We start from the raw sequence: 24,889 nt of genomic DNA on the forward strand, positions 1-24,889 counted from the left end.
GCAATATATGTTAAGAAAAAAAAAAAAGAAGACGGTAGCAGGAGGGGAAGAATGAAGGGGGGGAAATCAGAGGGGCAGACGAACCATGAGAGACGATGGACTCTGAAAAACAAACTGAAGGTTCTAGAGGGGAGGGGGGTGGGAGGATGGGGTTAGCCTGGTGATGGGTATTGAGGAGGGCACGTTCTGCATGGAGCACTGGGTATTATGCACAAACAATGAATCATGGAACACTACATCTAAAACTAATGATGTAATGTATGGGGATTAACATAACAATAAAAAAATTTTTAAAAAATGATGCTAAATCTACTCTGCCTCTGCTCTATCAACGGAACAACAAAGCCTGGATGACAGCACATGTGTACAACATGGTTTACTGAACATTTTAAGCCCACTGTTGAGACCTACTGCTCAGAAAAGATTCCTTCCAACATACGACTGCTTACTGACAATGGACCTGGTCACCACCCAAGAGCTCTGATAATGAGATGGACAATGAGATTAATGTTGTTCTCACACGTGCTAACAGAGTTCCGTTCTGCAGCCTCCTGATTAAGGAGTCATTTCAACTTTATAGTCTTACTATTGAAGAAATACCTTTCTCAAGGCTAAGGCTGCCATAGATAGTAATTCCTCCAATGGATCAGGGCAAAGTCAATTGAAAACCTTCTGGGAAGGATTCACCAGTCTAGACGCCATTAAGAAAATTCATGTTTCATGGGAAGAAGTCAAAATATCAACATTAAAAGGAGTCTGAAAGAAGCTGATTCCAACCCTCATGGGTGACTTTGAGGGGTTCGAGACTTCACTGGAAGAAATAACTGCAGAAGGGGTGGAAGAGCAAGAGAACTAGAATTAGAAGTGGAGCCTGAAGATGTAACTGAATTGCTGCAATCTCATGACAGAACTTTAATAGATAAGGAACTGCTTCTGATGAACAATGGAAGTGGTTTCCTGAAATGGAATCTGGTTAAGATGCTAATGAAGATTTTTGAAATGACAACAAAGGATTTAGAATATTACATAAATTTAGTTGATAAGGTGGCAAGAGGATTTAAAAGTACTGACTCCAATTTTGAAAGTTCTACTGTGGGTAAAATGCTATCAAACAGCATTGCAAGCTACAAAGAAATCGTTCATGAAAAGAAGAGTCGGGGCGCCTGGGTGGCTTGGTCAGTTAAGCGTCTGCCTTTAGCTCAGGCCATGATCCCAGGGGGCTGGGATCGAGCCCCACATCAGGCTCCCTGCTCGGCGGGAAGCCTGCTTCTCCCTCTCCCACTCCCCCTGCTTGTGTTCCCTCTCTCGCTGTGTCTCTCTCTTGTCAAATAAATAAATAAAATCTTAAAAAAAAAAAAAAGAAAAGAAGAGTCAACAGATGCAGCAAATTTCACTGTTGTCTTAAGAAACTGCCACAGGCACCCTAACCCTCAGCAACCACCACCCTGATCAGTGTACAGGCATCAACATCAAGGCAAGAGCCTCGACCAGCAAAAGAAAAATTACAACTCACTGAAAGCTCAGATGATGGTTAGCATTTTCTAGCAATAATATATTTTTTATTAAGGTATATGTACACTGTGGGGTTTTTTTAAGATAATCTATTATACTCTTAATAGATGAGAGTATAGTGTAAACTAACTTATATATGCACTGGGAAGACAAAAAATTCATTTGACTCACTTTATTGCAATTGTTTTTTAATTGCAGTAGTCTGGAACAGAACCTGCAATATCTCCAAGGTATGCCTGTACAGCAATACGGGAAATTCTGACAGACTACTAGTAACCTATGTGGAGAGCAGACCTAGTACAACAAACTGACTCTCAAAGCAGATCACTTCCTCCACCTTATAGCTCAATACTGCTTCAGAGATTATAAGGCATTTTCACATTCATTTCTTATAAATGCAAATAAAAATAAATTTTTATCATTTACATTGTTACAACCCAGACTTTGAGACAGTTCAAACTGATAAAGAGTTTCTTACATAGCAATTACCCATTTAATGTTATTTGAACTTGCAAAGGACAACCAGGGGATAAAATGACCATTTTTAATGAGATGAGAGGACACTAACATTTATGTCTCTTATGAACCCAGCTCTTAAGATATTCCATTTAATACTCATGAACTTATAAGACAGATAGCATCATATCTTTTCTTTCTTCTTTTTTTTACAAATGACAAAACAGAAAGTCAGAAAAGTTAACCAACACAAAGCTTCTAAGTGATAGAACCAGTTTCAACTGAGACCTAACTAAAAAGTCTATCCATGTTCTAAATAAATGTTTATGAACTATCAATTTCCAGAGATGACTCAAAGTCAGAGCAGTTGTATTAATTGAGGTCTAACAGGCTAAAATTTTAAGATGAACCAGGGAGCAAGGCTGAAGTCTTTTTTATAATTGGTCCAAATGGTTTATAAAAGCTGTACAAGCAACATATATTCCTAACAACAGCTTGCTGAGTCAGAATCTAGCCGTCTATGACTTTATTCTTTTTCTTTATTCTGTTTATCCCAATTATTTAATCTCAATTTGGAACTATAAAATATGTGATTTTTTTTTTAATTTAGCAAATCTTATTTTACACGGGTGAAGGGTCAGGGATGGTGGGAAAAAAATAGGTAAGTCACACCTTGAAGCAATCTGAATGCTTTACTGAATGGACCAGTAGATCTCACCAAACTTAGAATGCTATTTTCCTACTACCCTATTGGAAAGTCTCACTGGTCCTTTACCCCACATTACAAGAAAAAAGGGGACTTAAGGGCATTCTATGATTTGACTACAAAGGTAACCAAGTGGAACAAAAATGCAAAGTATCCTAACTGCCAAAAATTTTTTTTCAAAAAGACAAAGAAAATAACCATATAAGGAAATTAAACAAATTAACATGACAAAATTAATAAAGCCTATACAATTCATACCAATAAATACAATTAAATGTCATCCACCCATTAAAAGAAAGAGGTTTTCAAAATGTTTCAATAAGGCAAGAGGTCAGATTAGCAGTGCTTATTTCTGTGCTCTACACCTTTCTGTGAAAGAAACATATTATAGACTATACATATATGTGACTGAGTTAATAAGAATCTTGAGATGGGGAGATTATTCTGGAGTATCTGGGTAGGCCCAATGAAATCACAAGGATTCTTTTAAGAGGAAGACAGGTCAGAGAGAAGAGAAAATGATACATTACTGGCTCTGAAGACAGACCAAGGAACACAACAGGTCAAGGAACGCCAGGTAGCCTCTAAATAATGTGACAAGGAAAAGGAACAGATTCTCCCCAAACGCCTCCAGAAGGAACACAGCCCTGTGCACTCATATTAGACTTCTGACATCAAGAAGTATAAGATAATACACATTGTTTTAAGATACTAATTTGTGGTAGTTTGTTACAGATTAATAGACTAGGGCAGTCTCAGAACTGACCATTCTGGGTCAAATGAAAAGATGAACCCTATAGTATGTGGAACCAGGGGCGCCTGGGTGGCTCAGTTGGTTAAGCGTCTGCCTTCGGCTCAGGTCATGATCCCAGGGTCCTGGGATCAAGCTCCATGTCGGGCTCCCTGCTCAGTGGGGAGTCTGCTTCTCCCTCTCCCCCTCCTCCCCCCTGCTTGTGCTCTCTTTCTCTCTCTCTCCTTGTCTCTCTCAAATAAATAAAATCTTCTGAAAAAAAAAAACACGTGGAACCAGGTCTTTTTTTCCTTCTGGAAATCTTGGATTACAGTTTTAGATCTTAATTCAAATCCAGTGTTTTCTTTCTTTAGGAAATCCAATTATACATACATTGAATCTTCTTTGCCTGTCACATTTGTTACATTCTATTTGATTATTTTTACCTCTTTATTTAGTTTTGTCCTTTTGGTTGTTTTCATTCCTCTCTTCAATACCCTTTATTATATTCTCAGTTGAATCTATTCTCCTTTGGATATCTTAAAATTTCATTTTCATCTGAGGAAACTACTTTTGCTTGAATTCCATTCCTGAGTTTGGTCAATTTTGTTTCACATCCTCCTATATTTTTTTTGTCTATTCTGAGTTGCTGAATTTCTGATTTAAGGTATTTTTTCATATTAGAAAATGCTTGTTTAAAATTTTTAAACTAGGTTGGTATGTGGTGTTATATCTTCCTCTGCTTTATTTGGGTGGGAAGGCAAAAATTCTCATCAGCTAAAATTTTTTTTTTTTTTTTTTAAGATTTTATTTATTTGCGAGAGAGAGAATGAGAGACAGAGAGCATGAGAGGGAAGAGGGTCAGAGGAAGGAGCAGACTCCCTGCTGAGCAGGGAGCCCAATGTGGGACTCGATCCCAGGACTCCAGGATCATGACCTGAGCCAAAGGCAGTCGCTTAACCAACTGAGCCACCCAGGCGCCCCGCTAAAATTTTTTTATTCACATTTTCTGTTTCTTCTTATAATACCTTTTTATGGATTTTCTATTTATTTTCTCTTCATTTTGAAATGCTCAGTGTTTGCCTGGATCAGCAAACAGATGATACTATGAATGCAGGGGTGAGGGTTTGGGATGGCTTAATAGATTTCTTGGTTCTAAAATGCCTTCTTCTGGGGCACCTGGGTAGCTCAATCGTTAAGCGTCTGACTTCGGCTCAGGTCCTGATCCCAGGGTCCTGGGATGGAGCTCCACATCGGGCTCCCTGCTCAGCGGGAAGCTTGCTTCTCCCTCTCCCACTCCCCCCCACCCTGCTGCTTGTGCTTCCTCTCTCGCTGTCCCTCTCTCTGTCAAATAAATAAACTCTTTAAAAAAAAAAAAATGAATAAAAATAAAATGTCTTCTCCTGTAAGAATGAAGTGCAGTTTCTTTAAAACATAGTGCCATTTTGAGGGGGAGGGATGGCTTATCTTTTGATTTTGTCATTCTTTTTTTGTTTGATTGGGGGTGGGGGGCGCCACGGGTATCTTAATTTCTACCCCTTGCTTCTTTCTTGACTACCTACCCACCCTTCAGGGGATACCCAGCCCTTCCAAATCACCTGTCTTCCCTCGAAAACAATCCTTTCCCAAGACTGCCATGATAATTCTTGCCATACATACTCTTAAAACACTTCCTTTTGATTCTTTAGTAGCCAGTGCTCTAACCCTCCAGGTCCCACTTGTCCTCAATGTTCTCCCACTCAGGGCTGGATTCTCATCCAGAGGCGATTTCATCCGTCTTTCACCACTACTGGTGAGCCCACCCCCTACTCCCTCTGTCCTCTCCTTGCAGTCACTGTTTAACGTCTTACTTCAGCATGAGCTCCAGAGCGGACTCTGCTGACTTAGGTCGTTTCACTAATTACACATAAACTGAAGTTTGTAGTCAACTCCATAGTCTCCCAGTTATACTGCAGACAGGGGTTAGGAGTGATTTTATCTCCTCTCCTTATTGATCTTGTGGAGAAAACTGGATTTACATGGCCATGACTATCCTATGAGAAACTCTAAGTACTTTCATTATTATGTAAAAATCATTTTAACAAGCATCCAAATTTTTCTACCTTTAAAAGAGTAGATCACAAGCTTTTCTATTGTGACTTCCAAAAATCCTCATCAAATGACTTTTATTATTGAAAAAAGGAATAGCAGTATCTTTGTAATGCTATTTATTTAGAAACTATTAAATTTCTCCCTGAATTATAGTCTAATCAACTAATTAAATGAAAAACAAAGTTAGTAAAGAAAAGTAGTTACAGATTAAGGTATTTATGAGAGAAAAATGATAACACAACTGAGCAGAAAGTGAGAAAAGCAGAGAGTGTTGCTGTTGTTTTTAAATTTCCTATATTGCTTCGTAACTGAGGCTTCACCTATCACCTACCTGTAAGGCACCGTATTATTCACAAGTCGTTTTCACACGCATTCTTTAAATCTTGGAAAGACTGTGAGAGGAGGAAGCTGAGGCCCAGCGGTTTTTAGGTGACTTGCTAAGACCACAAGGCAGAAAATGGCTGAAATGGAATCAAAACCCTGTTCTTCCCACTAAACGCCACCATGTCTCTTTAGCAGTTTCACTACTATGAAATTCTAGTAACAGACAAATGCAGACTTATGACTTGATTTACACATTACTTTAACAATCAAATTTTCATTATACCTATTCAAATATCTAAACACAAATATAAAAAACAAAGCTAAAGCTGATTTTCCTGTAGCTTTCCAGACTTAAAAAAATTAGCAACTGTAAAATATATGCCTTGCTTCAAACTGTGTAACATACTGGTTAAATTGGCTGTCCTTCCCAAAATAAGAAACGTTTCAAAACTTGTGGGTTTTTTCCTAATGTGAAGAAGGTAAAGGAAAAACATTTACACTTTAGTAGACAAAATATCCAAATTAAAGATAGAAATATTACACACACTAAACAGAAAATTACCTTGATATTTCCCTGAGATAAACAGTCTGCATGGCTCTCTTCAAATGAGGTTCAATATTTCTCCAGAGTTTGCGAGTATCACGTTCATTTGCTACCCCAAAAGGGAGAAAATTTCAAAAATTCAGGTCTTACAGAAACTGTTTCAAAACAAATATTAATAAGTAAAATTACATAGTTACCTTCTCCTTTAACCACAGGTTCACAATATTTAGGAAAATTAAGTACTGCCTGTAAATAAAGGGAAAAAAAGAGAGAAAGCACTTATTCACCACAAATAGGAATTATTTTCCAAGTACAATTTTTATTAGAATGTAGGCAATTTTATTTCAATATAATTACTCAAGTAAAATATTATTATAGCTTATTACAATAATAAAACCACAAATATAAAAAATGATAGTAAAACAACATGCAAAATACTCCTGAATTGGCTAAGTCCTGCCTAATGTATTAGCTTCTAGATATAAAGTAATATAGCAAAGCATAATTTGTAATTTTAGTTTATAATTCTGTCACAAAGGACCATAAAACACACAATACCACTAGAATTACCTGTTACTTTCCAAGTTTTGAACATTCTCACAAACCAAACATCATCTCATTCAGTACAATTCAAAATTATGAGATTGGCAGCACCACCTGAGACTACTATAAATTCAAGTTCTTGGCACCATGCCAGGCATACACAATCAGAGCCTCCAGAATGAGATCCAGGAATCCATGTTTTAACAATCTCTCCAAGAATGCTATGTATTCCAAAGTCTGAGAAGCACTAACTAATCATAATTACTTAATAGTTTTCCATGAATCAACACTGGAATTTTACCGAGAGGTAGGTTCAAGCAAACTGATAAAAATATGTAGCTGCCATTTATTGATATTAACTTGATCACAAGTATTTCATACTGAAATGATTCCATAATGAAGCCTGGAGAAAGACAGATGTAAATGTTAACTATCCAACCTCAAATCCAGAAGATAAGAGAGAGCTAAGAACTAATCCTTGGAAGTTTTTCCTATTTTACTCCATAAAAAGCAACTGTTTAGGGCAGAAAAATCTTCCAAACTCTGTTTATATTAAGTGTAGACAGGCCAACTTTCTTAGTTTCAGGTTTTCAGATCTAAACACTGCTTAATAACAGTAATGTCACAATGTCAGCAGTAACTGGTAAACAACTTGGCTGGTTTTTTTTTCTTGGTCAAAACATTAAAATACATGTTTAATCATTTACAAATAGCAGTAAAAAGGTAATGAAGATAATTTTAGGAGACTATTTTCCCATTTTACTTTAGTAAATTAGTATTTTCACCATACCATTCCACAAGAACTTGCTGAGTATATAAAACTATATGATTATGAGTACCCTTAACTGTCCAAATACAATCTCTGTATTTAAGTAAATCTGTAAATCCTAGCCCTTACTAACAAGGGGAATTTGACAAAATAATCTGTCCAAATACAAAATACTTTTCACAACTTTGGCTATTAACATTCAAATGTGCTCTCTAATACTATGCCCATTTCTCCTATATTAATCCTCAAATATAAGCAAATCTTACTTCCCTATATTAAGGATTATTTACAGCGAAATCTAACTTTAGGCCCATTGATATTTTAAACCGTCCTCCCAATGACCCAGAGACTGGAAATAAAAAGACTGCTAATAAAATCACAAAAATAATTCCAAAGCCCAAGCAGAAATAATTTTTAGATAATTTTCTGATATAATAAATTTCTACTCCCACTGAACATTTCCCCCATTTAACTCCCCATTATTCCTTAACTTTTAAATATATATTTTACTCTTAGCTGGTCCCATTCATGAAAAGGGGTGGAAGCGGCAAGACAGAGGCATAATTTTATTAAGAAATGACCATGTGCTCAGCAAATATTCATGCTCATAACAGGAGAAGCATAATTATGGCCACCTGTTACCTCACTTATTCTTGACACCTGCACTTTTATTATGCCCATTTGTTGGCCAAGAAAGCAAAATATAATTTGCCTACAGGCACAGAGATTCCAGTACCTGAATTCATGATCATGATTTGTGAGATGTCCTGGGAATTTATTTCTAAACCAATAAGGCCACAATGTTAGCAAAGCCTGATCCAGGTGAAACAGAGAGACTACTTCCCTTATACTGCAAAGAAAAACTTGCATTGCTTTAAGAGGCAAAACAATCCATTATGAATAATGACTAGGTTGCCACAAGATAGAGACAGGCAATTTAGGAAACTTCCAACTCTTCCTCAGCAAGATTTTCAGAAAAACTTCATTATTCTATTTGAAATTATTTGTTAGAAAATCATCTAAAAGGGGCACCTGGCGGCTTGGTCAGAAGAGTGTGCCCCTCAATCTCAGAGTCGTGAGTTTGAGACCCATATTGGGTGTAGAGATTACTTGAATAAAAACTTAAAAAATATGATACATGTATACTGTAGTAAGCAAAACTCTAAGGTAGCCCCCCAAGACTGCCAGCCCCTGATATACATGCACACCTTCTCTCAGTTATTCAATCAAACAGTAATTTAGGTACTGCTGTAAAAGAATTTTGTAGATGTAATTAAAGTCCCAAAGATAGTACTATTTATGGGAGAATTAAAATAGAGATAATCAGATGAGTCTGACCTAATCAACAAGCCCTTCAAAAGCAGAAAGTGTTCTCTGGCCAGTCACAGAAGTCAGAGACTAGGAGTATGAGGATTCAACAAACCCTTGCTGGCTGGTGGATGGATAGGTATGTGGCAAAGAACACAGGTGCTCGCTAGGAGGCCTGAGACTTGGCTGACAGCCAGCCAGACAGCTTCTGACCTCATTCTTACAGCCAAGAAAACCTGCATTCTGTCAAGTCTGAATAAGCGTGGAAGCTATTTTCCCTAGAACCTCAAGATTAGAATACAATTTAGCCAAAACTTTAAATTTACCTGATATCCTGAGCAGAAGCCAGCAACATTGCCTCGATTTCTGACCTACAGAACTGTGAGCTAATAAACGTGTGCTGTTTTAAGCCACTAAATTTGTGGTAATTTGTCATGCAGCAATAGAAAGCTAATACACATGTTCAAGTACAAATATAAAAACATATTCCAATATTCCAAGGCCATGCAGAAATAATTTCTGAACTCTTTTGCCTTCTTAAGAATACCTACATTTCATCTCTGAAATATTAGAAAAATAAAAATCAGAACTGAAAACGTTTGCATTAACATTAATTTAATCAAGCAATGGGGGCCTTATTACATGCATTAACTCATTTAATCCTCTGAGCCTACGATGTAGACATTATTATCATCCCCATCTTATGGAGAAGTTAAAGGATCTTTCCAATCTCTGACTTCCCCTTCTTTGATCAGCCACAGAAAATTCTGCTTTTAAAGTGCTCATGTGGATTAGGTGATACCTACCCTGGTAATTGCCCTATCTTAAAATAGGATATCCTGAAGCCAGACAGAAATGAAAAATGATTAAGTTGAAATTCTGATGAGGAGCAAGGTATTGACAAGGTTTTGAGGTACTTCCCCACAACGAGAAAAGAAATACCATCTTAATCAAATGACCAAAGTGAACATTATCAGTTATAAAGTAAAATGAAATCTTGTAACACCTGATAGGATGCAATGAGAACAAAGCATCATTTCTGTGATATTCCTGTCAGATGCATAACCTGAATCTGACCATAAGCAAACATCAGACAAATCCAAATTAAAGGTGATTCCACAAAACAACTGGCCTGTAATCTTCAAAGGTCACAAGATCATGAAAGTCGAAGACTGAACAACTACTCTAAATGGAAGTTCAAGAAACATAGCAACTAAATGCAGTATGTGATTCTGAACTGGATTCTTTTGCTCTCAAGTACATTACTGTGACAACTGGCAAATCCTGAATAGGGCCTGAGGATCAGGTTGGAGCAATGAGTCCATTTTCTCACTTTGATGGTTGTACTGTAGTTATGTGGGAGAATGCCATTAAGATACTAAATACTAAAGATACAAATACTAAAGTATTTGGGGTCATGGGGCATCAGGTCACAATCTCAGATGATTTGGGAAAAAAGAAAAAGTTCTTTTTATTGTACCTGCAATTTTTTGTAAATTAGAAATTGCTTCCAAAATTTTTTTTTAAAGATTTTATTTATTTATTTGACAGAGAGAGAGCAAGAGAGAGCACAAGCAGAGGGAGAGGCAGAGTAAGAGGGAGAAGCAGGCTCCCTGCTGAGCAGGGAGCTGGATGTGGGGCTCAATCCCAGGACCTTGAGATCATGACCTGAGTCGAAAGCAGACACTTAGCCAACTAAGCCACCCAGGTGCCCCATAATTGCTTCCAAAAATTTTTAAATAAATTTTAAAACTATCCAATACTTTCATTATCTTGTAAATACTATATCTAATAAAATGAGAGCAAACTATTAACATGTCAGTACCAATGGAACGTTGTTGTGATACAAAAAGAATTCTTAATTATTCAAGGCCAAAAATAAAGGTGCCCTATAAGGGCCCAACTGGGAAAGCTAGCTGAATACTGCTTCTTGCTTACCCCATGTCTAAAGATGACTACGGGACTACTCAAAATACGCCACAGCTTCATTTAATATGGATAAATATCTCAAAATGTTGAGCAAACGTAGACAGATAAAAAAGAATGCATACTGTATGTTTCCATTTAGATAAAGTTCAAAAACAGGCAAAACTAACCTTTAATGTTAGAAGCAAAGATAGTGATTATCTCTGAGGAGGGAAGAAGAGGTAGAAATCGGGAGGAAGCATGAAGTGGGCTCCTTAGATGTTGGTAATTTTCTACTTTTTGACCTGGATTATATTTACACATGTGTTTTCATTTTGTGATAATTCACTATGGTACATATGTATGGTTTCTGTGCTTTTCTTTCTTTTTTTTTTTAAGTAGACTCCACACCTACCGTGGAGCCCAATGTGGAGCCTGAACTCATGACTCTGAGATCAAGACCTGAGCTGAGATCAAAAGTCTGACGCTTAACTGACTGAGCCACCCAGGGACCCCTTGTGCTTTTCTATATGTATGCTACACTTTACTCAAAAAGTCAAGAAAAAATAAAAGAAAAATAAACCTAACTAAGTTATTTCTCCTAATTAAAGACTCTGCTTCCCCCTTAAGCACCTCTCACCAAAAAATAGCTCTTCTCTATGTGGAAAAGACATCCTCATTCATACATCAATCAATATAAAGACATAAAAGAATGGTGAAGGACACCCACTCACCCAGCCATCTGTCAAACCAAACCTGGCCATGAGCGAAATGACAGCTGTTCTGCCAGATCATTCTTCAAACTTCATATTCTTTAATATATGACTTTAACATATAATGCAAACCTACAGCAGTTTTAGTTAGCAGTCTCCATACCCAAGCCATGGTTTATGTTCTTGGAGATAGTAAGATTACAATGTATTTTTAAGTCCATGAATGTCTGATCAGCAGAGGGAGGAAGAGAACTAAAATTAGGGGCGCCTGGGTGGCTCAGTTGGTTAAGCGACTGCCTTCGGCTCAGGTCATGATCCTGGAGTCCCTGGATCGAGTCCTGCATCGGGCTCCCTGCTCGGCGAGGAGCCTGCTTCTCCCTCTAACCCTCCCCCCTCTCATGTACTCTCTCTCTCACTCATTCTCGCTCTCTCAAATAAATAAATAAATCTTTAAAAAAAAAAAAAAAGAACTAAAATTAACTGATCCTCTTCAGCTATCAGGCATTTTACACGTGCTCCCCTCCTTTTTTTTTTTTACCTCACAAAACTCCTCTGACGCAGATATTATACCTACTTAACAGAAGAGAAAATTCAAGTTCAAAAAGGTTGGTAACTTGCCAAGAACATACTGCTGGTAAATGACACAACTTGTGTTTCTTCATCTATAAAATGAAAATTCATAATAATGCCTTCCTTCACAGGGTTGTTGTAAGAATTGAGTCAATATTGGCAAAAGGCTTAGAACAGTGGCCAGCACACACAAAGTACTTAATAAAACTGGCTATTGTTTAAGAGGTAGTTGTGGTATAGTGCTTATGAACATATGCTCTGGAGCCAGACCCCAGGATTCTTTATTTGCAAAATTTTATGATCTAATTCATTTTAGTTCTCAGGGACTATTTTTCCCTAGCATACAATCACATCGTAAAAATAAAGCAAAAATAACTGATATGTATAGAAACACATTGGTGTGTACTGTCTTTTGAGTCAACTGAGAGCTAGGGGACAGATCTGCAAGCATTTCAGAACTGTGACAATCTCTTCCTCATCAAAAAATAAAGTTTGAAAAATACATGAAAGAATTTGAGATTTGAGAGTGTCATGACTGCTTGAAGTAGAAATTACATTGGGCTGGTCAGCTGCATGTGAGACAGGTGAGTTATGTGCAAGGCAGAAGACTCTGTACCCTGAGCAGCTTCTCTGTGCCAGCTCCCTTCACCGTCCTACGACCTAGAACCCACCTCCTCCCACGCTCCAAACATCCATGGGACAATCTACCTAGTCCCCTGCTCAAAAATAAGATTAAAACTTCTATTCCCTACGGAGTTCTGGGTCCTGGCTACATAAAAACCAGCTGTATTATTTCATTAAAATAATTCACAAAAAGTAAATGATCCCCCCAGAAATTATTTGTACTTTAAAAGGAGAATATTTATTTAAATAACTTAGTGTTATCAGTAGTATCACCTAACATATTTTATAAGCACTTTAGTAGAGAGGATTTTTTATCCTCATAAAAATCATCTGAGTTATGTTTTCTTGGTTGCCACCCCCCCACTTCAGAAATGAGGAAACTGAAGTACATAAAATTACATACATATCATAGCTGGTAAGCGGCAGACCTAAGGTATTTGAATATCAACTCCTCTGCTCATTCTACCATGTACACTTTGATTATCTGGCACCCGCTTCCTAGTCACTATGTCACTGGTCACCACAGGCACATGGCCAAACAACAACAAAAACCTGGCATCAGAAATTTGGAATTGCACTCTAAAAGATTACTAAGCTCTGCCTAAGCAGTTAATTTTTCTGAGTAATTTCTAAGAAAATTGTGATATTTAAGAAGAAAAAAGTTTAAAATACAATAAACTTAATGTGTAACAGATTTGTTTTAAAAGGGCCATGCAAACATCTTTAGAAAATGAACCATTCTGTGTTTGGCATTCATAAATGAATATAAAAATAACTTCTTCAATTGACCCTTTTAAAAATTATAATTGCTATTTTTTAAGAATATCACAGTCAAGATAAAACAAACCTAAATGGATATTCTAAGTAGTACTTTACTTTCTGCTATCTCGTGCTACCTACAGACCTAGCCTCCAAAAAAACAGTACTTAAAGAAATAATTTGTAAAGCAAACTTAAAAGTGCACACATAGAAAAGATGCCTAAAAAGAATCCTTTGCAGGTGATTTATTAAACTTTCAATAACTATGCCATTTACAAACTTTGAAACAAATAATAGTATCCACTTGAAGAAAATATATCTTTATTATCCTAAGTTCCACATACGGAGAAAAATAAGAACACTGCTATTTTTTTCCTGTGCTTACCGATCATATCTTATATATATATTAGTATTACTAGTAGTAGTAAAAGCTTAAACCACACTTCAAGCTTCAAGTTTATGAACATGATGTAACAATAACAACAAAACTATAAGCTCATCCCTAAATAATTTTTCAGTAAAACCTAAAGGACTATAAAAAATATAGGACTATATAAAATAGCATATTTAAATATATATTTTCTTTTACACTTTATCTAGAAATAGTTCCCTAAACATTTATTTATTCTTACACTTCATGATCTACTTTGAAATGGCTGCAGGCACAGATTCCCACAGGATTCAAAGACATCAGTGCTAAGTTGTGGTAACTGCAGGTTACTTCCCAGGCAAGATGGTAGAGGAGTGTTTCCCCCTGACTCCACCTCATGCAGGGACCGTGTACTGACCCCTCTCCTCTCTGTAAGCCCCTCTATTGTCATTTCCTTTGGGCACCAGGGATCCAAGACATTCAATTCCTATAGAGATGTTAGTGATGAGCTTGAACTAGAACAGCTTGCTCCCTACTGTTCTAGTTCTAGTTTTTTCCCTACTCAGAAGATACCTGATATCTACATCTAAATCAGAAGAAGCCTAAAATCTAAAACTTAGAAGAACATCCTAAATATGAACCCAATTTTAAATGGTCGCCTTCTTCTACATTCTCTCTCAAACACACATTCAAACACATACTGAGTCCCTCTAAGTGACTTTTCAGAGCAAAGAAAAGAGTAAAACAAAGAAAATGTGCTATAATCTATAGAATGTGTTCCTTTTAAAGTAACCGTTTTCCAGGGGCACCTGGGTGGCTCAGTCAGTTAAGCATCTGCCTTCAGCTCAGGTCATGATCCCAGGGTCCTGGGATCATGCCCCACATCAGGTTCCCTGCTCAGCAGGGAGTCTGCTTCTCCCTCTGCCCCTCCCCCTGCTCGTGTTCTCTCTTTCTCTCTCTAATAAATGAATAAAATCTTAAAAAAAAAAGTAACTGTTTTCCATCCTTAGGTATATTACTACTTTCTCTTACATGTAGATAAAATCTTAGTATGAATGGAAGGTTTCTAAAAGGGAAACCAGATATTCTTGCCTGCTCCCCTTCACATCCAATTAAAAAGTAGAAAGATCAAAGAAAAATTAAAGTAAATATGATTACTTTACAAATTACCTGTGAAATATAAACAGCTTTACTACTCTTTTAAATAATGTTTTAAGTAATTATTTATATAAACATCAAAAGTAATCCGTATTATAAAGATAACTAATTCAAGGTCAATGGCTCATGAAAGACCTGTAATTAAGGCTTCTGACTACCCTTAAATTCATCTAGATGCCAGACCACTATTACTACATACATAAAACATGAAAGAAATGTTACAAAAAATTAAGACATAAAATTACTTATTAAGCTTTTACACCTTCTATTTCTCTTCATTTTTATTTTAATGAAGTTTTACATTTTCTGCAATTAAAAGAGAAAGAAGGAAACAAAAAACACTCCTAAGGAAGAGTGAGAAGACATAACTAAAGATGAATGAAGGTTTTCTGATCAGATTGAAGTTTGTACTAAGGGACAGACTTACTTATGTTAGCCTCAAAAGGCCATATCAAATTTCTAGAATAAATTTTCAGCTTCTAGCCTACCTCACACCATTTCTACATGGAAAAATATTAAAAGATATACTTTCTTTTTTTAAGTAAAAAGCTCACTCACCAGATGTCTGAGCTCTTTCAAATCTCGGCAGACAGTGTAGAAAACTCCAAGAAGAATATTAATGTAGGCAGCATAGAAATCAGCCGAATACTCTGGAGGATGATCATGTGACAGGATCTTTTGAAGGTTCCCTGTTCAAAGGACACACATGAACTTAAGGATTAAGCCAGCACCCCACAAGTTATATCTTCTAGCATTTTATAACAAGGGTATAAAACAATAAATATATAGGCCCAGCAATTATTAAGGAATACGAAAACTATTACAAGATTAGAAATGTAACACAACTTTTGAAACTGAGGCAAAAGAATTATGAATCTAATGTTCTAAAAACATTATTAAAAATTGCTTAAGACAGGGATGCCTGGGTGGCTCAGTCGGTTAAGTGGCTGCCTTCGGCTCAGGTCATGATCCCAGCGTCCTGGGATCGAGTCCCACATCGGGCTCCTTGCTCAGCAGGGAACCTGCTTCTCCCTCTGCCTGCCACTCCCCCTGCTTGTACTCTCTCTCTCTAGCAAATCAATAAATAAAATCTTAAAAAAAAAAATTGCTTAAGACAAATATTAAACAATGACATCTAAAGAAAAATCTCAAGAACCTCTGCAGGCAAAATGTGTATCAAGGGTGAAAAATAATATACATTCTATTTATTTGTCCGCCTAATAAGTAAATCAACTAGAAAAAACAAGCAGGAGTACTACACAAACGACCACCAAACTGGAAAATGCTCTTCATTTTTTGAAAAATAAAAAGAATTCATAATTTTTTATGAAAATCATCATCTTTACTTGGTCATTCCCCATTTTATAAATCATATTTTCTTCCTAAAGCTTTGGTATCTTTACTATATTTCTCTTCTATCTTAAACTCTTTATATAATATCACACGTTTAGAATCCTAAACTTTGTTTTATCGTGCTGGAAATATCATATTGTAGAAGCACAGTTAAAATTAAAAGAGAAACAACCACCCATTACTCAAAAATTGCCCATGTACAGTACATGAAATCAATTAGTCATTCATTCCTTATTGCAATTCCCTCTGACTCCCTGGTGCAATGGTCTCTTTAGACTCCTCAGTTAGTTCTTTGTCTAGTTCCACAGGTTCAGGATTTTTGCAATACTTAAGTAAAAAGTCTTATAGGATGTTCTGATCAAGTCAATTTCCTTTTGTCTAAGGTTCCCTTTAAGAGATGAGCATTTCTTTTTTAAAGATTTTATTTATTTATTTGACAGACACAGCGAGAGAGGGAACACAAACAGGGGGAGTGGGAGAGGGAGAAGCAGGTTTCCTGCAGAGCAGGGAGCCCGAAGCGGGGCTCGATCCCAGGACCCTGGGATCATGATCTGAGCCGAAGGCAGACGCTTAATGACTGAGCCACCCAGGCGCCCCAAGAGGTGAGTATTTTTACCATGGACACTATACCATTTACCATCAGCCCTTGACTCTACCACTCTCTTGTTCCTCACAATCAGATATAGGTGCAAGATTGAACAACATATACAGCCTATCATTGGATATATATTAAGAGAAACTTACATATCGTTATATATCAAGGGGGTCTTTTAGATAGGGCTGCTGACTGAAAAAAACAAAACACAGCACATTTCAAAGCCCAGCCACATGCTTGGAATATTATCCTGAACGGATTCTCTATGAGAGACTGTTACTAGATCTGCATTTTTTATATCACAACCACTGAAAAAAAAATACACAAAGTCCAAAACTTGACTTTGGTGTCCATGTATTTTTACATTCTAATAGGACATTTTAAATTTAATGTTACTAAGCTTTTTAAAACTATGAATGGGAAAATACTGGATACACTGAAAGTTTCCACAAGGTGCCTTAAAACTGAGGAGATATAGAAGGGATGGATGGTCAGACAGATGAACATACACAGGTGAAAAAGATGGTCTAACAAATGGATGGATGCAGAAATCTGGAAAACAGGTCTCCAGATCAGAGGGCACTCCTAAGCTCCTCCTGAACATCTCTATCTAGATACCCCTATTGGTGACTCTCGATGCCACACATAAAAGTTGATTAGATGTTACCACTGGCCCAATCCTGATGAAAGTGTTGTAAGAGTTAGAGATCTCACTGTGTTGCTATAAAAATAAAGCAGCTGCTTAGTTAGACTACAGGTAAAACTGCAGAGTATAACTCCACATTACAGAAGCTCTGTCTGGGACTATTCAAACGTATGGAAAAATCCCATCTCTACCAGAAAGTCAAAAAATAGTACACTAACAGGTAGTAAATAAAGGGAAGAAGAAGCCATCTGATTGGTCTCCTGTTGTCTTAAAATTTCACTATCAAAATATAGTTTAAAACATAAAGAACAACCATTTCTAACTTGATGAGGAACTTCAGCTTCTAGTCATGAAAAAGTAAGAGGCTCCAGAAATACTCTCCGGCAACAAACTGAAATCTGGACAAAATATAAAAAGCACTATTTTCAGACATCAAACAACAGGCAATAAAGCACTATGATACCTGAGAAAAAGGAAACAAATAAGCCATCAGCCAGGCTTTCTAACAAGAGGTAATTTTAGAACTGTGGTACAGGAAAGTTCCAAAAGGAGCCATTAATTCCAAAGAGAAGACAAAGATCAGAGTAGAGGGAGCTATCTAAGGCTGCTAGAACGTGCAGGGTAGAGTACAAGGGAGAAAGAGCTATGGAAACAAAGAGCTACAGAAATCTACATAGGGGTTCATCCTGAGTCTTGTCTGAATACCAATCTGTATATGCACGGACTAAAACCCTACAGGCCAAGCAAGAACAACTTCTGGGGTTAAACAATTAATGGAGAGTTGTCAGTCAAACAATTATCAGAGCTCACAAAGAACTGTAAATCATTCATACTGTCACCAGTCACAATGAAGAAACTACATATGTATGGCATTCAGCAGAGATCCCAGAAGGGCTATGTCTTAGAAGAGCTAAAATTACCCCTGGAATAAAGGCCACTCCAGAGCATCCCTCCAAAAAAGCTTTAAAAAAGCCCTAAAAGAGTCAGATACATCTTCAAGAAATTTAAGTGCTCCTAGAAAAATGTCCAACATACAACAAAAAAACACAATATCTATTATTCAATCAAAAATTACTAAATACACAAAGCAGCATAACAAATACCCATAATAGATAAAAATTAGTCAACAGAAACAAACCCAAAATGGAAGGGGTCATGGAATCAACAGACGAGGACATTAAAACAACTATTATAAACATACTCATAAGCTCAAAAATACAAAGGAACACAAAAGCATAGTAAGATCGGTAATGAAAAATTCCACTGGATGAAATTAACTGCAGATTAGATACTTGTAGAAAAAAAAAAGAGTGAACTTAAAGACATAGAGAAAAAACACTATCCCTCATAAAACACAGAGAAGAAAGATTTAAAATTTAAATAAGTAAACAGATTCAATGAGACAATATCAAATGATCTAACATACATGTAATGCAGTCCCAGGAAAAGGCAAGGTCAGGGGACACAGGGAACAAAGATAAAATATTTGACGAAATAAGGGCTGAAAATTTTCCAAAGTCACCGAAACTATACAAATCATACATCCAAGAAGCTCAAGCAAGATAAACAATAAAAGATTTTTTTATTTCTTTCAAGTCTGAATAATAATTTAATATGGGGTTTATAATAGGGACACCTGGGTGGCTCAGTCAGTTAGGTGTCCAACTCTTCATGTCGGCTCAGGTCATGATCTCAGGGTTGTGAGTTCAAGCCCTAAGTTGGGCTCCATGCTCAGCACATAGTCTGCTTGAGATTCTCTCCCTCCAGCTCCCTTTGCCCCTCCCTCCGCTCACGCTGTCTTTCTCTCAAATAAATAAAATCTTTTTAAAAAATATGTAGTTTATAATAAATGTGGCTCAGTCTGTTAAGCATCTGCCTTCAGCTCAGGTCATGATCCCAGGGTCCTGGGATCGAACCCCACCTCAGGCTCCCTGCTCAGAGGGAAGCCTATTTCTCCCTCTGCCTGCCACACCCCCTGTTTGTGTGCTCTCTGACTCTCTGACAAATAAATAAAATCTTAAAAAAAAAAAAAAAAGAAAATATAATAAATGGAGAAATAAAACACAGGACAAAACAGCACAATGGTTGTGATATGGTAAACTATAAGTCACTGAGATTTTCAGATTGTTTATTGGAGCAAAACTTATCCTGAATGATACAATAACTAAACCAAACCAAAAAGCTGATGAAGTGCATTATAATCCACCAGGGGAGGGGGGGGGAAGCTTTACCAAAAGATGAGTGAGTAGTCTGCATGTGGTAGAGATCAGAAACAAGAATTCCAAACTGAGCTCCTAGTGATCACTGATGAGAGAGGGCATCCTGAACATCAAATACCATATCCATATAGATGGTATGTGTATCAAGTTATGATTGGATGACATTAGCCACTAAGATTATCCCTTTACTCTGGTTCCATGCTTACTCTAACTACAGTTTGGCTTATCAATTAATGTTTCCTTTTTGAATGCCCTTCTATGTGATTACAGTGTTTTGCTTTTTAAAAAGATCTTGGTATGTAGAAGGCCCTGAATTAAATCATCAGATAAAACGTGGCTCCATTATTGTATACTTTTCAGAAACCTAGTAGTCTATGTGCTGAAATTGGCAAGATCATTTTTATTACTTAAATGTCCCCAAATTCTCTCCATCTATGATGCTTTGTATCTTTACTTTCTAAAATTTTAAACCAAATTCTATAATTATACCATACTTTAATACAACTTCACTAAGATGTAGAAAATCAGCTTTTAAAAAAACAATTTCTTTAAATGTATAGTTTTTCAGTACTTAAACCCTAAATGGGTCATGAAAAAAATTAACTTCGAACAGTGATGACACAAGGTACAAAGAAATTTTTTTTAATGAAATCCTTTGATTCATTCCTTTTCTTCCTACCCTTTTCCCTTCTTCCTATTTTGCAATTTTCATGGAAGAGAAGCTACTGAAAATAAGGGCTCCCTTCATCTATTTTGGGTTCCTTTCTTCTATTTCAGTTAATTAGCTAAGGCAAGGTGTCATTTGATTGCTGTTCGGGTGTAAATAGGCAAAAATGTGTTTATCTTAACAATGAATGTTTACAGCTGATTAGTTCAGAGGGCTAGTGTCAATGAGGCTAAGGTCAAGGAATGCTATTTTTTCATAGCCTGCTAACCACTTTATGCTTCACAATTATAAACTTTGAATCAGAAGCAGCATATTTGTATAGTGACAACACAATACGAATCTACAAAACTACTGAGCAACACAAAAGGCTACAGTGTTCTTCCAAAGACAAAAATAATCAAGATCTATGAAATTTAAGATTAAATACAAACCAAAAGGCAGTAAGAAATGCAAGGCCTAGTAGTTGGTACTATAAGAGGAACACTAATGAAAAATAAAATCAGATTTACAAAGTTAAAAGATACATTCCACATAGTACTTAACCCAAATATATATTTATAAATAAAGATTTCCATACATTTAAATGTGCTTTACCAACCTAGTCTGATTCTTATTTGTTTTTTGTTTTTTTTTAAATAACTGGCTGTTTTATTTTTTTATTTTATTTTATTTTTTAAAGATTTTATTTATTTATTTGACAGAGAGATAGCGAGAAAGGGAACACAAGCAGGGGGAGTGGGAGAGGGAGAAGCAGGCTTCCCACCAAGCAGGGAGCCCGATGCGGGGCTTGATCCCAGAACCCTGGGATCATGACCTGAGCGGAAGGCAGACGCTTAACTAAGACTGAGCCACCCAGGCGCCCCATGATTCTTATTTGTATGGGTGTTACCATCACAATATATACATCTTACTATACTAAAAAATGTGAAAATACACCATTAGCACAAATAGGTGAAGAATACTCATTCAAAAAATTTTACTAACTATATAACTCCTCACAGTTCCAAAATAAAACCTCTGTAAGTGCAGATACATAACATTTTATTTGAGATTGGCAGCAAATCTGAACAGATTAAGACATCAAAGTATTTCACTTGAATATGCTAGCTTAATCTTTCAAACAACAAAAACTATTTTAGTGAATATCATTTGTCAAAATGAAGTTTTAAAATTTACCTATGCTATAATCAGGGAAATACAAGACAAATGGCTCAAAGCACCCAGTATTTGGACGAAACTTTTCCCAAACAATTTCACTGAGAAACAGAACAGTCACATTTCTGTCAGTCTGTAAAAGAAAGAGAAATAAAAGTAACTTTGCATTTAAAAATCTTAACCAGAGCAGCAATTCCATTTGAATTTTTCTTTCAAATAAATCCAGCAAAGTTACAACATATAACAAGTTATTTGCATATTAATAAGCCTTATTTATAAAACCTAATCAAGGAGCTCATCCACTTGCAAATTTTCATACATCATTACTTAGAATTTCCATAAAACTTTAAGGTTAACCAACATTTCAGTTACCCACGAACGCTAGGACAGTCACACAGGGTTTATTTTATAGACATTAAGAAACACATTTGCTTAATAATGAAGACAAGATCCTTTTATGGGAATTTTCAAAGAAATCATTAGCTTTCAATCAGTAAACAAAAAATGTGCAACTTAACATCTCTCATCATTAAAATAGCTACACAAACCCAGAAAGGAAATAAGAGTTAAAGAAAAATAGATATGTTGTACTTACAACCATACAATACTAGGAAACGTTAAAGGTTTTTTTAAGGCTATTTTCACACAAACTATTGAGCAAAACATGTTGAATGTACATTAAAAACACTAAATACACACACAAAACACCAGTGTAAAGTGAACAGTCATCTTTTGAAGTATATTTGGAAAGTATTATCGGTATACCAAAATGAACACTTAAGTAAACAAGGTCAACATGTATACTGTCCTACAGAGTGGCCACAAATACCCTATGATGCCAGTTAGAATTTATCTGTAGACACACCTCTGCATTTTCAACACCAATTTTAATTTTCCCCCATTTTTTTATTATTAACAGATAATGTTTATTTGTTTCAGGGATAAGGTCTGTGATTCATCAGTCTTACACAATACACAGTGCTCACAACACATACCCATATTTTTTTTGACATCTCCCGAGGTGACAGAGCAGACATGGTAGCTGCTTTCTTCAGTAACTATTCTTAGGATCCAAACACATAAATTACACTATACTTTGGTGGTGATTTACTATTTACTGATTACTAACTTACATGTAATCTTATGTTCCAGTTTGCATTACTTAGAAAAACATTCTTTTGGCTAACAAAGATAGCTGAGTTTAATAAATTACCAAGTCCACAAAAATCTAGCTTCTTTATGAAAAACAGGAAAAGATTTTTACTTTCAAATGCTTTTTGTCTCCTTGAATTTATTCCTATAGGGATAAAAAAGTATGCTCTAAATACAATCTTGATTACATGGCATTGAGTGGTTTTGCTTTAAAAAAATGACCACCTAAAAGCATTTGATAAAATCAGTTCAAAAATATAGAGGTCTAAAAAATAGAAGATATTTATCTATCTGAAAGAATTTTAAGTTGGTAATGTTCTCATCTCATCTCACCTTCAATATACAATGATATCTATCATAACTTAAACTTCATTTTACTCAGATAAATATTTAATATAAAAACCATGAAATGCTGGGGTGCCTGGGTGGCTCACCTGGTTAAGCATCTGACTTCAGCTCTGGCCATAATCTCAGCATCCTGGGATGGAGCCTGAGGCCTGCGTTGGGATCCCCACTCAGCAGGAAGTCTGCTTCTATCTCCCCCTCGGACCCTCCCCCTGCTCATGCACACAGGAGCACACGCTCTCTCTTGCTCTCAAATAAATAAATAAAATCTTAAAAACAAAACAAAACAAACATGAAATGCCTTTACTAGACTTCTCCTAAATGAAATACATTTTTTTTTTTACATCAAGCATGTTTCCAGAAATGTCAAAACAATTCTCTTTTCTGCTAGAGTTGAAATTACTATTTCATTTCTTCAGTTTCCATAATTACAACTAAAAAAAAGTGAAAGGCCTAACTACTGTGAAGGGATGCATGATGACCATTACTAGGCATGAGGGGGAGAAATGAGGAAAGCTATAGTGGAATAGCAAGAGGACAGCAACAATGTCCTCTGGACACCAGACAGGGAATCCTAGAGCAATGAGGACAGGGGATGAAGGTATGCAAAAAAACCCCACAAATGCAATGCAACAAAACAATAAAAGGAGGGATGCCTGGGTGGCTCAGTTGGTTAAGCATCTGACTCTTGGTTCTGGCTCAGGTCATGATCTCATGCGTCCTGAGATGGAGTCTGGCGTTGGGCTCCATGCTCAGCAGGGAGTCTGCTTCAAGATTCTCTCCCTTTGTCCCTCTCCCTACTCTAATGCAAGCATACACACCTGCTCTCTCTCTCTCTAAAATAAATGAATAAATCTAAAAAGAAAAACAAAAAAACAAAAAAAGAAATGAAGAAGGAGGCATCTACTCAAAGAGGACGGGTTCCTGGTCTCAGTAGTAAAATGCCAAGAGTTAACCTAACTACAAAGGCTAGACTATGTGAGGCAATTTCCAGGACGGCTACCAAAAGCTATACCAGTCTCTCCTCCTGTCCTCTCACAGCTCACCCCGGCCCAATACTATTACTAAAAGTGGATTTTAGGAATCGACCTTAGACACACAATGATTTCAACGGCACTTGGAAAGCCTCTCTGAACTTCTAACAGTTTCTCAAATTTCAGTAATATGTTCAGTAAATATTTAACTTTTCAAAGGTAGAAATGCTGCAAGCACTGTCTCTCCAAATATTAATTTTAATGATAATGTTACTTAATACTTAACTCAGACATAAAACTAGGTAGGTATAAACTATTTATGCTCAAAGTACTTACAGGATTATAAAACAAAAACAAAAATAAACCTGTAAGTTAAATACAAAATTATAAAATCAATAAAATTTAAATTAACAGTAATTGAATATGATGTTTTGATCAAACTAAATATTTGCTCACTTGTGATTATGGTACAAATAGGAAACAGCCACAGTTCTTGTGAGTTTAGCATTCCTATACCAGTTGGTATTGGTGAACAATGAATTCTCTCACCAGTTGTCTTTTTCTTCTTATTATGTTATGTTAATCACCATACATTACATCATTAGTTATTGATGTAGTGTTCTATGATTCATTGTTTGCATATAACACCCAGTGCTCCATTCAGTATGTGCCCTCTTTAATACCCATCACCAGGCTAACCC

The 24,889-nt window shown here is 36.3% G+C and overlaps 1 protein-coding gene across 1 annotated transcript in view; it reads right to left on the reverse strand.

Annotated features, from left to right (window-relative positions):
- ORC5 (origin recognition complex subunit 5) overlaps positions 1-21,933 on the reverse strand; it is a 71,186-nt gene extending 49,253 nt beyond the window's left edge. The window contains exons 1-4 of the mRNA XM_081800665.1: positions 21,739-21,933; positions 15,641-15,771; positions 6,561-6,609; positions 6,382-6,472 (exon numbers count right to left, since the gene is read on the reverse strand). Of these exons, the coding sequence (XP_081656791.1) occupies positions 6,382-6,472; positions 6,561-6,609; positions 15,641-15,771; positions 21,739-21,916 (449 nt within the window). The 5' untranslated portion in view covers positions 21,917-21,933. The remainder of the gene's footprint in view (positions 1-6,381; positions 6,473-6,560; positions 6,610-15,640; positions 15,772-21,738) is intronic.
- Positions 21,934-24,889: the final 2,956 nt, after the last annotated feature.

The sequence above is a fragment of the Leptonychotes weddellii genome, chromosome 12 (assembly GCF_054177405.1).
Source record: "Leptonychotes weddellii isolate Sample4059 chromosome 12, ASM5417740v2, whole genome shotgun sequence".
Classification (NCBI taxonomy): Eukaryota; Metazoa; Chordata; class Mammalia; order Carnivora; family Phocidae; genus Leptonychotes; species Leptonychotes weddellii.